A 15,673-nucleotide genomic window follows, 5' to 3' on the forward strand; every position below is an offset into this window, starting at 1 on the left:
AAACAATTAGAATGGTTTGGTTCTGTTCAGTATCTTTGTAAATTATTTGGATGATTGTGCTGAAGTACACTTGAAGTATGTGGCTGATTCCAATGAGGAGGGGCTGCAAATGCTTTGGAGGACAGGATTAGAATTCAAAATGATCTGGACAAACTGGAGAAATGGTCTGAAATAAATAGGATGAAACTCAATAAGGACAAATGCTTAAAAAATAATCAATTGCACAAATACAGAATGGGAAATAACTGCCTAGGAAGAAGTACTACAGAAAAAGATTGGGGGGTTACAATGAACCATAAATCCAATATGACTCAACGATGAATGCTGTTACAAAAAACAAAAGCAAAACCAAAAAAATCCAGTTAACATTCTGGGATGTATTAGCAGGGGCATTGTAAGCTCTGTATGAGAAGTAGTTCTTTTACTCACCACTGATAAGGCTTCAGTTGGCGTAGTGTATTCAGTTCTGGCCAGCCTTTGGGAAAGTCATGAACAAACTGGAGAAAGTCCACACAAGAGCAACAAAAATGGCTAAAGATCTAGACAACACGACATATGAGGAAAGATTGAAAATGCTGTGTTTGTTTAGTATAGAGGTGCAGATGGGATGATAGGTGGGGAGAAACAGTCATCAAGTATGTAAAATATTGTTTTAAAGAGGAGCATGGTAAATTGTTTTTAACTACAGAGAACAGGACAACAAATAGTGGACTTCAGTTGCAGCAAGGGCAATTTAGGCTAGACATTAAGTAAATCTTTCTAACTGTGAGGGTAGTTAACCACTGGAGCACACTATCTAGGAAGGTTGTGGAATCGCTCTCTATTGGAGACTTTTAAGTACAGGCTGGAGAATCACCTGTCAGGGATGGTCTGGTTATTATGTAGTCATGCCTCGAGTGCAGGGGACTGGATTAGATAACCAACTGAGATCCACTGCAGTTCATCATTTCTGTGAATTTAGAGTTATTTGGATGTTCCCCTTTTTCTGGCCATGAAGTAACACTAAGCTAGCATTTTCTTTTTATGAATAGGAAATGTTTGATGTCATTTTGGATGAAAACCAGCTTGAGGATGCATGTGAACATTTGGCAGAATACCTAGAGGCATACTGGCGTGCTACACATACCACCAGTACCGCACCTATGACTCCTCTTCTTGGAAGAAACCTAGGATCTACTGCACTTTCACCATACCCTACTGCAATCTCTGGATTACAGGTACGAATATGAATCTTGGCCCCCCAGTCACCAGTACAGGTCAGTTTTATTCTTTAAAGGAAAAGAGAACAATATGTTTCATAAACTGTGTCCTGTATTTAGTTCATTAATTATTATTTGCTTACTGTCAACAGTAAGAAAACAAAATAGACCCCCTGATTCAACAGAGAAACATTTTATTGCTGGAGTGCACTGACATTCTGACTAGTTTTGGTTTAACGGGGAATACAATACCCCTAACTCCTTTTGGCATAAGGAATAAACTGAAATAACTGGCACTCTGTCAAAGGCTATTTTAGCTATGTAACAAAAATTCCATCTTATTATGTGAGAAAGTATGCTTAGAATTAAGTGTCTTTCAGGCTGAAAATAAGCATGTAAAATGTGATAGCAGTTATGCTGGTAAGAAATGCCATAGTTAAGGTTGCAGATTTTATTCTGTACCCTTTTCACCCCATTGTCACATGCTCATAACTTTTCATGACATTCATCTTATGGGCCCAAATTTTCCATGGTTGGCACAGGGTAAATTTTCAGCAAAATCCCTTTCCTCTGTTTGAGTTCATTGAGTGTAAATAAAATACATTTTTTCCCATTGAAAAAAAATTCTGACCATTTTTTTTCACAGGGATAGCTCAAAAACGGCGAACTTTGAAACTTCAAACGTGGCATGTAAATAGTCCTTAATAAGAAGTACGTGCTTTACTAAGTTTGGAAAAATACTTTTTAACAATAACAGTTATAAATGTTTGAAGATGCAAGACCAGGAGTGAATGAAGTGAATAGTTTCCTTAATTCTGAAAGTTTCAGAAAGAGCTCTGCATGTGTGTGTGACTTTTAAGGAATGTGCACTTGCTAATATGTGTCAACAATAGAGATGAGCAAATAATTTGTAATGTATAATTCACTTGAAAAATTTAACCTCTGCTTTGCTTATAGAGTATTTGGAAGCAGATCATTATTTGTGAATAAAGTAATTCAACATGCAAGTTAATTATTCAAATTTATTCAGTAAATATATAAAATTACTGAATGGATTAATTGTGCAGTTGACTGCATGTAGACAGCTTTTGATAATAATCTTTTTCACCAGGTAGCTTAGTTCTGTTAGGCACAATAAATTGCATGGTATTGTTTTCCCTGATTGGATGAGTGCATTAGCATTACTAGTATTAGTGATCACGTGAACAATTGTAAAATGTTTTCATGCTCACTTAACTTTAACATTTCAGTTTGCCATCCATTCATATTGTAAATCCATTTAAATAATTATGGCTACCTATAGCATTTTTCCACCATATTTGTTTACATCTAGTCAGTAGGCACTGATGGTGACAGTGACATGGTTCTCCACTTGCATAAGGAAAATTTACACAGAAAATAATGATTACCCTTGTGGAAGGAGCCAGCATGAGGTCTATGCATTGTCTTTGAATATCCACCTTAGCCAAATTGTGAAGGCTTAAATCGTGATAGCTATCTGACTTATAGGCTTCACCCTGAGTTTATTATGTTGCAGGAAAAACTACATGATTTGGTTCACAATGCCGTGTAAGTGTGTTAGCCTTTTTAGAGAGTTGGGTTGACATAGTTGTGTCACATTAAGGATTTACATAATCTCAAATGCTGATGCCATACACTACGTTGAAGACATTTGCCAACTTAAAGAATTAACATCATAAGGTGCTTGAAATACGTACACATACTTTAGGAATTAAAATAATTTAGAAGCTTATGCTACGTTAAGAATTTACTATAATACATTAAGCGCTTTTGAATTTTTTCCTTGTCTTTATCAGCTCTATTACCTTTAAGTTACCTAGAAAACTGAACATAAAAAAGCCAAAACCCTGTTTAAATGCAATATGGGTGTTCATTTATGCACTCAAGTCCAGGAGAAACAAAACTGAAGACTGCATGCACAATTTTAATAGTTTCATTGCACACACTTATTTACATTTTATGCAGATGCCAGTCTGAAGCTCAAGATACAATGTAACTTACAAATATGTAAAATTCAAACGGAGCTTATGTCAAGTATTACCCATATGCCATTGCAACCACATTTAGTGCATAGATTTTTGTTACCCTCTAGTGGCTCATCCACACACCAGGCTGGAGTCTGAAAGTTACAGCTAATAGACTTAAGACCTTTGGCTCAAGTGGTGGAAGATCAATGTTTACAGCTCTCCAGTACCCAGTTTGAATGAAACTGGTCAAGTGAGGCCAGATGTGGTTTATGAAACACTCTTGCATGATGAGATTATGTCTTATCTTTTGCACTACACCTACAGCCATGAACTCACATTGAATATATTCCATGCCACCAAGAGGTGATGAGATTGAGATCAGAATAACTACAAAATCAAGCCAGTAATACAAGAAGATCTTTGTATCCCCTAAAGAAAGGGACATATATTACAAATTAACTGCAGGGAGGGAAAAGATATATTCACAGATATAAATTGCAGAGATGTTGTAAGAAGTTAAATAAGAAGATATATTAACCAAAAATAAAAATACATTAAATTAAAATAAAAACTATGATTAGCATATGCACAATGTGATAAGATCTACTAAAGAATAAGTGAAATAATAGCCTGGCAATGGAGGAGGACTTTGCTGCAATACAAATTATTGGAACAATGTGGAATAACAAAATCCGATGCTTTTTCGTGCCAGTATTTGTCAGTAGTGAGTGCTGGCACCTTGGCAGTCCCAGCCATGGGATTGCTTGTGAGGAGTGGGCAGGGAGCCAGCTGAGTAACGGCACCTCTTTTTTAAAAAAGCACTGACAGAATCTTTGGGATAGCATAATACTTGTCTATGAATTACAGCATTAAAACAGCTTAGCTCATAGAGGTGAAAAGTAGATCTATACTAGAAAAACTTCATAAATTAGATGCCATCAGAAAGTATTTCTGGATTGAGAGGACTATAGAGTAGAATTCCTATGGATACAAATCTCAGATCATAAAAATGCACACATAGTACTGGTTGAATCTGTCTAATCCAGAACCCTCAGGACCTGACCAGTGCCAGATCAGGGAATTTGGCGGAAGATGGGAGGTCAGTATTGTCCAGCAGCATTACCAACACATCCACTGCTTACTGGGCTCTTAGAAGACATTTAGAGATAAATTACAGCTAAATAACAGCACAGAACCCTGAGAGCCTGGACTGGTGGCTATAAACAAACTTATAGGACTGTGGAAGACTTAGCCACACCCATAAGTGGTCGTCTGGCTAACTAAATCATTCTGGACTACAGATGTTGCAGAATGAGAGAGTTCTGGATTAGAGGGTTCAGCCTGTAGTAGTATTTCATTATTAGCCTTTGGATCAGAATATTGAATGCAAAATGGTAAGAGAAAAAAGAATCAGCTAAGCTGAAGCTTGATCACCCTTTTGAATTTCTGTTAAAGATGGTTGTGAGGAGAAATGAAAGAAAACAGTGGTAATAAAAGACCATGTCTGATGACACTGAATGGAATTTTATTATATAGATATGCGCCACTGCACTATTTTAGAGGCAAAAATGTGAACTAATTTTGATCATATGACTACACATGGTTAAATGTTAACCCCTCACAATGAAAACACAAGGACAACAAAGGCCAAATCCCTACCCGGTAAATGGTCTTGGGTCTGTGCAAATTACTTGAAATCTTTATTACATTTTAGTTATAAAAATCATTTAACTTCTGTTTCAGCTATACGTCACATAAATTCTGTGGTCATACACTATTAGCTTGCAGTTTAAATTTTTTTAAATAAAGTGTAATGAACCTCACCTTTTGGGAAGATCCTCTTCAGAAAGCTTCTATAAAATGCACTGATTATCACAAGGTTCTACAAGGAATCAAAATATAAATATGAATGTTATGTTCATGACTGGAGAAAAGAACTGATAAATACTGTGCTCTGAATTGCTCTGCTAGTCAATTCTTACTGAAACTGCTCTGTAAAATTTTGTAAGATTGCATATAAGAATATCATAAAAATACATTGTAGTATATTGCATTTGGTCTCCTATCAGTTTTGGAATTCAGATCATTCTCACACCCATGTCCCATCACAAATAAATTTTAGTATTCATAGGGAATTACAAAAGTGGATGGATTCTGAAGGACCTCAAACTGAGGCTCCCAACTAACTTACAATTGGTGAAATAGAATTATAATAGCATTAATCCTTCTATTCGTTGTCATTTTTAGAGCCAGCGTATGAGACATAGCAACCATTCTACTGAGAACTCTCCAATTGAACGAAGAAGTCTAATGACATCTGATGAAAATTATCACAATGAAAGGGCTCGGAAGAGCAGGAACCGCTTGTCTTCCAGTTCCCAACACAGTCGAGATCATTACCCACTTGTGGAAGAAGAATATTCTGACTCTTACCAGGACACTTACAAATCATATAGGCACCGAGGATCGCCTGGAGGATATAGCCATGATTCACGACATAGGCTTTGAGTATAAGAACCTGGGAAAAATAGCATTCATTAGTTGACAACTTGCCATAACATATCTTAGAAAAGCTAATCATCTTAATTTAGCAGGTGTGACATGGTTTTACTCTAGTTACTAGCTGCTGTCATTTTATGCTTAAAAAAGAAGGAAGGAGGGGAAGAAATTCACCATGGCCCGATGGTTAGGAGAAAATTAGCTTGCCCAATCATACTGGATATTTTAGTACAACATTTGCACTTATAGCAGTACCTTTTTTCCTTGTTAGCTATTAAACACATCAGTTTGTAATTTAGGGTACTTATCTCAAGGCACATATAAAATAATTTCCTGTCCTGGAAATTCCAAATGACCAGTTCCAGTTGGAACCAATTTATAAACCAATTCTTGTTGGAATTTGGGTGAACTGACTGGAAAGTTGACTTGAACAAGTTGCAATCATTTAAAAAATGCAGGCGAAGAAATAGAAAATTACTAAATTACTATCAGCCAAAAATCAGCTGCAGTATTTTTTGAAGGAAGCTAGAGTAAAGATATTTTAATGTATATTCACATTTCCAAAATGGCTTTTCAGACTGACCAAATGCAAAGCATCTCTAGTGCCAAATGTCACAAATTAATTCAGCAGTTACAAGAACTTTCAGGTCAGAAAATGTCCTTATTTTTTTTCTCCTGACATGTATGTTGCACCGAATTTTTAAATTTTGTTTCATAAGTACTAATACTTCTGTTGTCATCAGTGATGATGACAGGAACTTAAGCAACGTGGAAGGGATTAGTGGTAGGAGTATGGAAGAAATCCAAGCCTATCAAGTGTGGGTTACACAAGGATGACGAGAGTTTGAGAAAATGTGGCTGGTCTTTTATTGGTTCCTCATCAGAAAATCCAATGTCAAACAGGAGAGGTGTGATGCTTTTTCTCCTATTCTTAATGCTCCACATTGTTAGATGGAAATTGAACCATTCACCAACCTACACATGGACCACATATGGGCTATGTCACAGTAGAGGGTTTTGTCGACAAAACCCAGGTAGCATCCTGATTCCCAAGGTGTTCTATCAACAGTAAATCAACAGAATGCAGCTCTTTTGTTGACAGTCTTATCCTGCTCCCCACGAGGCATAGCACCTCTGTCAACAAAGATCTGTCAACAGAAAGCCGGTCTGGATGTTGGAGGTGGCTTCTCTCAACAGACAGGGCTTCCAGGACACCAGGCAGCCTTGTCTGCTGTGCTTCTGGTTGGCCGTTTTGTCAAGAGAGCAGTTGGGCAGTCCAGCCACACTCTGTCAACAGAGCGGATTGCTCTTACAATCCGCTTGGCAATTTGGCCTTGATCTGTTGACAGAAGTTTTGTTGGGAAGATACATTCCAACGAAAACTTCTGCCAACAAATTGCTGTAATCTAGGCATAGCCATACAGGTTGAACACCTCTAATCTTGCATCCTTGGGACCTGATGGTTACCGAACAAGAGACTTTGCTGGACCACAGGAGGTCAATATTGTCTAGTAACATTATCAACACTTTGAAATATCGGTCAACAGTAATGTTTGTCAACAGAGTGCACCTACACACAAAAGCAGATAGACAGAGCAATCCACTCTGTTGGCAGAGAGCAGCCAGGCTGCCCTGTTGTCTGTTGACAGAATGGCTGATCGGAAGCTCTGCAAACAGGGCTGCCCAGTGAACCGGAAGCCCTCTCTGTCAACAGAAGCATTATTCCTTAACTTTTCAAGGGATAACACTGTCAAGACAAATGCAGAGTTCTGTTGAAACTCTGTCAACAGAACACTTTGTGTGTAGATGCTCCCTGAGTTATGTTGACAGAAGGCCTCTTCTGTAGACAAAACGCTCTCATGTAGGCACAGCTTTTCACTGCTTACTGGGCTCTTAGAAGATATTTAGGGATAAATTAGAGCTAAATAACAGCACAGAACACGGAGAGCCAGGACTGGTGGCTATAAATAAATCCCCAGGAAACTTGGCCACCCCCATTTTAAATGGTTGTCCAGCTAACTAGATCATGTCAGATTACGAATTATGCTGGACAAGAGAGTGCTGGACCAGAGAGGTTCAACCTGTACTGTACTTACATTTCCACACAATTGGCTACCTTCACATTACATTTTTCAGTCTCCATCTTTGAATGTCTGAATGTTTTAGCATTGCATAAGAACCCTCTATAATTACATTGATTAAATGTTATTGATAAAAGTAGATTTTTTTCAAAACCCCAGTAATTTATAAAGTAAAGATATAAATTGTAATAAAAACTTATTAGACCCCAGAAGATCTGCTCGCTGTAAAATTATGTAGCTGACATTTTTAATTCAAAGAACTATGATAAAGTCTGGAAATGTTGCTGCCTTACTTCTAATGAACACTGCTCTTCACCTATAGACACTTCAGTTTTTTTAAATGGATACATTTATGTAATTAGCCCTTATGTCTTACATTCTCAGTGAAGCCTTATGTCCAATATGATTGAAATAATTATTGTAATCATTTTGTACAACACACTGGTTTCTTCAAGCATAGATGCTTTCTAAAATGCCCCAGACACTTCATGCATTTTCTAAAATTGACAGAACTATGTGTAAAATATTGTTTTATGCTGGTTTGTGTCAAAACTGTTTTCTGAAAATGAAAGCAATTAATTTTTTTTATATTTCCCTGTTTCTTTCCCAAAGCCTCCGAAGTGGTAGGCTATACAAGCATGCAGTACTGAACAAATTTCCTGAGCGTTATGAAGTTTTCTGCTTTCTGGACCAATTAGCAAAGATGCTTTTGATATTTTTCCCTGCTGGTAAGCCTGATGAATGTATCTGCTCGGTGTTGACAACTAGAAATGTAGTTCATTGCATATCTGGTACAATGAAATATAAGACATGTCTGTAGCAGCAAAAGATAATGGAAGCAACTTTGGCTTTTTGGACAGGTTTACTGCATAAAAGAAGCCTCCAATGGTCTGTCACTAGATGATTCAGTTGTGCCAATTGTAAACAACTAAAACATAAAATATATTGGAGTAATGAAGTTAAAAATTAACCTGTAGAGTGAGTTCCAGGTCCCCTTTTTCCAACTAAACATCCAGGGATCTCAGTGAGAGATTGGCCTGTGGAACTAAAGCAGGATCAGCTCCCATAATGATGGCATATGGTGCCATTTCTAATATTTTATGCTATAGCACAGTGGAACATTCTCCAATAATTTTTATAAATCTTTGTTACATGTACAGCACACATCTGCATGAGAAAGAAAAATGTTTTGCCTAATATCTTCTATAAGCTTTGACAGTTTCTTTTTTGTGTGCATTAATGTATTAATTGCAAAGAATGCACTGAAATGTATAACCCTAGATTAGACAGTTGTTATCTTTATTCTGTAGTAGCATTAGGGATCAAATCATTAGCTGCTTGAAGATGTTTGCATTTTATGACAGGTAGCTGCAGCACCTCTAACATGTTTTCTGATAAATAAGATTACTGCTGTATCATTTGAGAGACAAAGTTGTCATTTATTTTAAAAGCCTTTTGGAGCCTTGTTTTAAAGTCTTCCATGTCATGCTAATAAAGGGAAAGATCCACAGAACACACATGCACAAAATCCACCCACTGCATTGTCTGAAGTGCCAAAACCATTTTTGTTTAATGTTCTTATGAAAACAATATGCTAAAAGGAGTATATGTATATGTCTTGAAGGAAACTGTTGAATGTTTACCTTAATTCTGCAGGTTTATTTTAAGTTTACTTTCCTTTTTTGGTATGATTTATACTCCCTCATTGTATTATTTAAATATCATCAAGGTTTACTTGTTTTGTTTTGTTTTCTTGCCTCTATTTTGGAGGGAGATACACTCAAAGTATATATTTATATAAAATATGTTTCATTGTGGGTAAATGCTATTGGGAATCTTACAATATTTTTAAGAGACAAGAGAAATAAGAGCTGCAATGATGATTAAGGCCATTTAAATTCATAGTATAAACCATGTGTTAGAACTTCCACAATGTTATCCAGCCATTTCTTTGAGGCTTTTTTATAAAATGGCTTTATGTGAAGTAGTGAAATTAATATAGTCCTGAATGAATAGGAATAAGAATAATTTTTCTAAACCTGCTATAATTTCTCATGATTATTATAATCTCATTATAGTAATGATCAGGGTTCTACTGTTAAGCTCCAGTATATATACAAGTATTTGTTTAGAAATGTTCATAAAATGTTGAAAGTTCTTCGTTATTTTATGTTTTTTTATTTAAGACTTTGTGGTTAATGATAATATAGGCAGTGATTGCCCATGCTGATATGACGCTCTCAGTGACCCAGTCATCTGAAGACAGTATGCTTCAATGCATTCATTTGCCAGACTGTAATTGAAGAACCAATTAATTTGAAAATATAGCGCACATTTATAAGAACTGTAATTGTTCCCTTTAAACTTGAATTATTATTTTTAATTTTACACATTTTTTTCATCTCCCTTACTATTTACGTAAACATTTTTCCCAAGGGACAGGCAATTGTAAATTGGTATCAGAGAGGTAGCTGTGTTAGTATGTATCTTCAAGAACAACAAGAAGTCCTGTGGCACTTTATAGACTAACAGATATTTTGGAGCATAAGCTTTGGTGGGCAAAGACCCACTTCAACAGACCCGCAGTTTGTTCTGGTATGGCTTTGATCTGAAGAGGTGGGTCTGTCCCACGAAAGCTCATCAACTAATAAATTATTTTATTAGTCTTTAAAGTGCTACTGGATTGTTTTTTTGTTTTTGTAGTATATAGACTAGCACAGCTATCTCTCTGTTACTATTCACTATGGCCTATATCATGCAACCATTTTGTAAACAAAGCTTTCTGTTGAGTTTATTGGCTTACTCTGTACACGTACATCATGGCCACTGGACTTAGATTTTGCTCTCAAAAGTTAAGTTTCTCATGAAAGTCAGTGGAAGCTGTACCCTGACTTCTTGTTTTTGTGCTAAGTTAGCAAAAGTAGTTTTATAGCAATAACTTTTGCTATTTATGCTACCTCTTTGCTAGAGGTCACTGAACTGGGTTCTGATTTTGTATATTTCTGATTTAAACTGATAAAGCCAGCTACAAAGCAGGTGCATCTAAGTTTAGAGAAATGTCCAGGGTCTTCATTTAACATATGACAGTAAAACATACTCAGAATGTTAGTGTTGGCTTTGCTGCAAGTGGAAATACACTTGACTAAGGGCTGGACTACATTACAACTAGGTGATATAAGGCAGCTGATATCAACCTTATGTCAGTGTCAACACTACAAACTTTCCTTCAATTGATGTAAGGAAATCAACATCATAACTCCACCTCCACGAGAGGCATTAGGTTGGGTTCTTTAAAGCAATGCCATGTCTGTGTTGTCTTGTAAATTTCACAGCAGGAGTGGTGAGACTGACAAGAATGCCCATGCTCCCCTGGAGAGCTTGACAGCTGGACTCTGCTTCTGGCTAGAGCTAGGGTGAGAAGCCCCCACTCCCACACACTGTGAGGAGCCTGCCAGCCTCATCAATTGATGAGGCTTCCTGGCTCCAGATGAGAGTGGGGGGGTGCAGGGGAGCAAGAAGGGCAGATGGACTCTGTTTCCTGGCAGTGAGTAGACCTTGATGACTTCTTCCCACTCCTGGCAGGGAAAGGTGAGTGGGAAGTAGGGTTACCATATGAAAAAGAGGACACCCCTGATAAGGAGTGTGTTTGTACGAGTATCTGCCAACTCACGTTGTATTAACGTACCATGTACATACTGATGAAGTGAGTCTGTGCTCACGAAAGCTCATGCTCAAAACTTTTCTGTTAGTTTATAAGGTGCCACACGACCCTTCGTTGCTGTTACATATACATACTGTAACACATTAATACGACGTGAATTGGTAGATACTCATACACATACTCTCCCTCTCAGGGGTGTCCTCTTTTTTGAAAGGACAGATATGGTAACCCTAGTGGAAAACCCTGTGCACCTTCCTTGCTCCTGGTTGGGAACAGAGTGAGATGTGCTGAGTGCTTTCCCCCACACTCTGAGCAGGGGAGTCTGTGGAGAAACCTGGTACCTGTGGGCCAACGAGGCTGCTGGCATTGCTGAGACACTCAGCTGCCAGCTCCTCATACAGTCCACTTAGGTCAGTGGAAGCATTCCTGGTCAGGATATGCACCATTGATCCAAGGAGGGTAGTGGGGACATGCACCATAGCTGTAATTACTGTGGGGACTGTAAATTGACCTAATATAGGTCAACTCAGGTTTGTAGAGTACACATACCCTGGATTTTCTTCCAGGTTTTAAAGCTCCTTTAACAATTAAGGTTTGAGTATTTCATCCTTTCTTTGCTCTGTTTTAAGGTAGGATTTATGAGAGTAATGATTACAAGTAGGGAGGAAGGTAAGAACAAGAAACTACAGGAGAACGAGTGCTTACAGCAGTTCTTTTCTGTGCCACATGCTACCTGCTGCTATAGACATGCAAGATAGTGGTAGTTACCATAGGATACACAGGTCCATAACTTCTAGTTCAGTTTCAGAGAAAATATCCAGAATTCACCTTGGTCTCAGTTTCACATCCTTCTTTGAACTTTCCTGGGCCTCTCAGTCTCACTAGTGTTCCTCTGTATGATTTGCAGAAGCACACACTGGACAGACACCATTATTTTATTTTAGTTATTTGAGTAAACTAGGGCTGTTAGTTAACAGATCAGTCCATTTTCTTTGTATAGGAATTAATTAAATCTAACCTTTGCTCATATATAGGTTTTGGATTCAGCAATCATAAAACCTAGCTGTGATTTCATGATCTTGAATTTTTTTAAAAAAGAGGAATACATATCCTGAATGGTGAATGACAAATTGGATGCAAAGTTGTGTACAACAAAATCTGATTTATACAAACTCCTGTTTATCCTCAAGACCCTGTCGTTTGATATTGGGTTATGTTTCCCAATTTGCATTATTAGTTTGGCTAAATAGGTTCAGTTATAATCAAGTTTGCTCCAGTAATCTCTCATTCCTTTAAATAGTAGTTCAGCTGACAGTAATGGTTCTACAAAATACAGTTGTTGCCTAGCCAAGTGCAAATTTGGTGACATCTCCTGCCAAAAAGGAATAACCTTTCTAAGAGTAATCATCCATTTTAGCCTTGTTCTATGATTATTTAAGCCCAGCATACTCTATATAAAAAAATAATGGTACATTTTGACATAATAGAAAATATCTAAGTGAATGAATTTGGACAAAGGGCTATACACTCTATCTATGATCAAAAGTTTGTTACAAATGATAGAGGCAAACATATTTTTCTGATTTGTGGAATCTGCTTATGTTTACTCCTCCTTTCTTCAATTCTTGTAATCCAAATGAAGTGTTTTGGAAGAAGAAAGAAATAATTATCGTAAGAATTTATAATTCTTTTTAGGTACATCTAGTAGCTGTTTCCTTTGAAATTATGGTGGCCAAGGTAAGAACAACTATTGACACATTTTGGTTTGGTCTTCGTGCTGCACAGTAGAATTGCCTTTTTGTACTGCCACTAGAATTCTTCAGCAATGAGCTACTGTTTGTACTTTCTAGGGCTGGATCCTGCAAACACTTACTACTGATTATAATGCTTAGTAATGTTAAGCCCAATAATAAGCATTTGCAAGTTCTAGCCAATAATGTTGCATACCGTTTATCATATGCCTTACAAATATTTTCTGGGACATTATTAAAACAAGAGCATTCTATTGCCAAAATAACCCTTTGTTATTACTTCTACTCTGTATTAGTACTAGAAAGTAAGTAATGTAGCACAACATTATATTGTACAGAACAAAATTATAGTATATATATTTTTGCCAATAATACAAAAATAGAACAAGGAAAAAAAGCACATTTGTAATAGCACAAATTTACAAGAAATCCATTGTTGCATTTGCCATTGCATTTTTGAAAAAGTAGGAATGTTGATACTCTTTCAGTGGATTTTACTGCATTATCCATTAGATTAACTTGCTGCCTGACACTTCTCCAGCAATTTATTCTACAGCTTTGCAATTTGCATATGTAATTTGATTTTTACATGAAATTTTATTCCTGTTTGATGTTAACTCAGTAAAAAAAATTAGTCTTTTAAAATTAAAAAAAAAAGTTGTACTCATTTCTCTTATTTCTATTCCCAAATTTTGAAATCATATGACTATGGCTACGTCTACACGTGCCCCAAACTTCGAAATGGCCATGCAAATGGCCATTTCGAAGTTTACTAATGAAGCGCTGAAATGCATAGTCAGCGCTTCATTAGCATGCGGGCGGCAGCGGTGCTTCGAAATTGATGCGCCTTGCCGCCGCGCGGCGCGTCCAGACGGGGCTCCTTTTCGAAAGGGCCCCGCCTACTTCGAAGTCCCCTTATTCCCATGAGCTCATGGGAATAAGGGGACTTCGAAGAAGGTGACGTCCTTTTGAAAAGGAGCCCCGTCTGGACGCGCCGCGCGGCGGCAAGGCGCATCAATTTCGAAGCGCCGCTGCCGCCCGCATGCTAATGAAGCGCTGACTATGCATTTCAGCGCTTCATTAGTAAACTTCGAAATGGCCATTTGCATGGCCATTTCGAAGTTTGGGGCACATGTAGACACGGCCTATAAGTGAGTCTCAATTAGTGCTAATTTATATTTTTTGTGTAAATGACTGGAGAATATGCCACTACTCATATTTGTAGTCCAAGTTCTGTGATGAAAATATCCCCAATAAAATGACATCTTGGGGCTATAAAAGCGTTTTTGCCTTCACATACTATTATGCTGGTGGAGAGAGGGGTTGGTATGTAAAAGCTACTAAAGGGTCCATACTAGCCCTCCTAAAACTTCCAGTGAAATCACCTGGAGTTTTATATATTGCAAGATTGCATGCTCAGACCTAAAAGTTCTTTACATTTGAAGTGAGCCTGATTCTTCTCTTCTGTACACACCCATGAAGTCGGTGGTATTACATTAGTGTGAGAACAGTATAGGAGAGGAAACAAGCTAAATAAAATTTTGTATGTACACTAAAAATAGATATGACAAAATAAGGTGATAAAAACAATTATCCAGACTCTGAACCTTGGACCTTGGGCTGTTTACCTCCCAGTCAGTTTCTGATGATTGGCCAAACTTTTTCTTTTGACGTTGCTGGGAGTTTTCCCTTTTACATCAATGGAGGCCATTATGGTAGAGAAAATTATTGCCTTTACTAAACCAAAAGAGTACAAATTTATATTTTCTGTGTTGCTGATTTGCCCTTCCTATTTTTACTTATATAGATACTGTATGTGTAGCATTCTACAAGGCATGCTGGGTAAAATATACTATGCAAATGTGTACAGTGTTGCATGTTTTGCTCTCCCTCTGCTTTAGTGGCTTTCAAGGGGAAAAAAAAGTGGTGTTATTTTTGTGAACAGAAATGTTAAAGAAAATGCAGATTGCATGCGTACAGTATCCTAATTTCTATTGATTTGTTTTATGGAATTTAGATGTATAAAAATGAGCTGCATAACATTTTTTTCTACAATAAATGAAAAAAATCTATATAAACATAATGCTTAAAGGCTTTAGTCTTTTACATTTGTTCTTGACGTGTATGCACACCTCTAATCCTCAAAGACTTACATAAGTGAGACAAGTCTTTAAAATATTAAACAAATGCTCAAAATGATCAACAAAAACAACAGAAGACATTCAGAATTATGGGGGAATATTTATTAGTATGTTTGAAGATTTCATTAATCTCAGGTTCAACATTTTGCGTGACACAAACAATGTGCAGTTAATAATCAATGATATTGAGAAAAATTATGTACATTTGATCCTACAATGAGAATGATACACTGTTCAGGGACATACAGTGCTTGCAACACATAAATGAAGCAATTCACTATAAAATCAGTTTCTGTATTCTATACGTGAGTAAATAACTCTTACTTAAGGCCTAATCCAGCGTCTACTAACGT

The 15,673-nt window shown here is 37.0% G+C and overlaps 1 protein-coding gene across 3 annotated transcripts in view; it reads left to right on the forward strand.

The window, feature by feature from the left end:
• Nucleotides 1-13,917, forward strand: part of CACNB4 (calcium voltage-gated channel auxiliary subunit beta 4) — a 209,873-nt gene extending 195,956 nt beyond the window's left edge. For 2 of the 3 annotated variants that reach the window (XM_075000752.1, XM_075000753.1), the window contains 2 exons: nucleotides 1,032-1,217; nucleotides 5,435-13,917. In XM_075000752.1, the coding sequence (XP_074856853.1) occupies nucleotides 1,032-1,217; nucleotides 5,435-5,695 (447 nt within the window). In that variant the 3' untranslated portion in view covers nucleotides 5,696-13,917. Of the gene's footprint in view, nucleotides 1-1,031; nucleotides 1,218-1,845; nucleotides 1,911-5,434 lie in introns of all 3 variants that reach the window. The other variant, XR_012646361.1, reaches the window with a different exon arrangement.
• Nucleotides 13,918-15,673: the final 1,756 nt, after the last annotated feature.

Source organism: Carettochelys insculpta, chromosome 8, assembly GCF_033958435.1.
Source record: "Carettochelys insculpta isolate YL-2023 chromosome 8, ASM3395843v1, whole genome shotgun sequence".
NCBI lineage: Eukaryota > Metazoa > Chordata > Testudines > Carettochelyidae > Carettochelys > Carettochelys insculpta.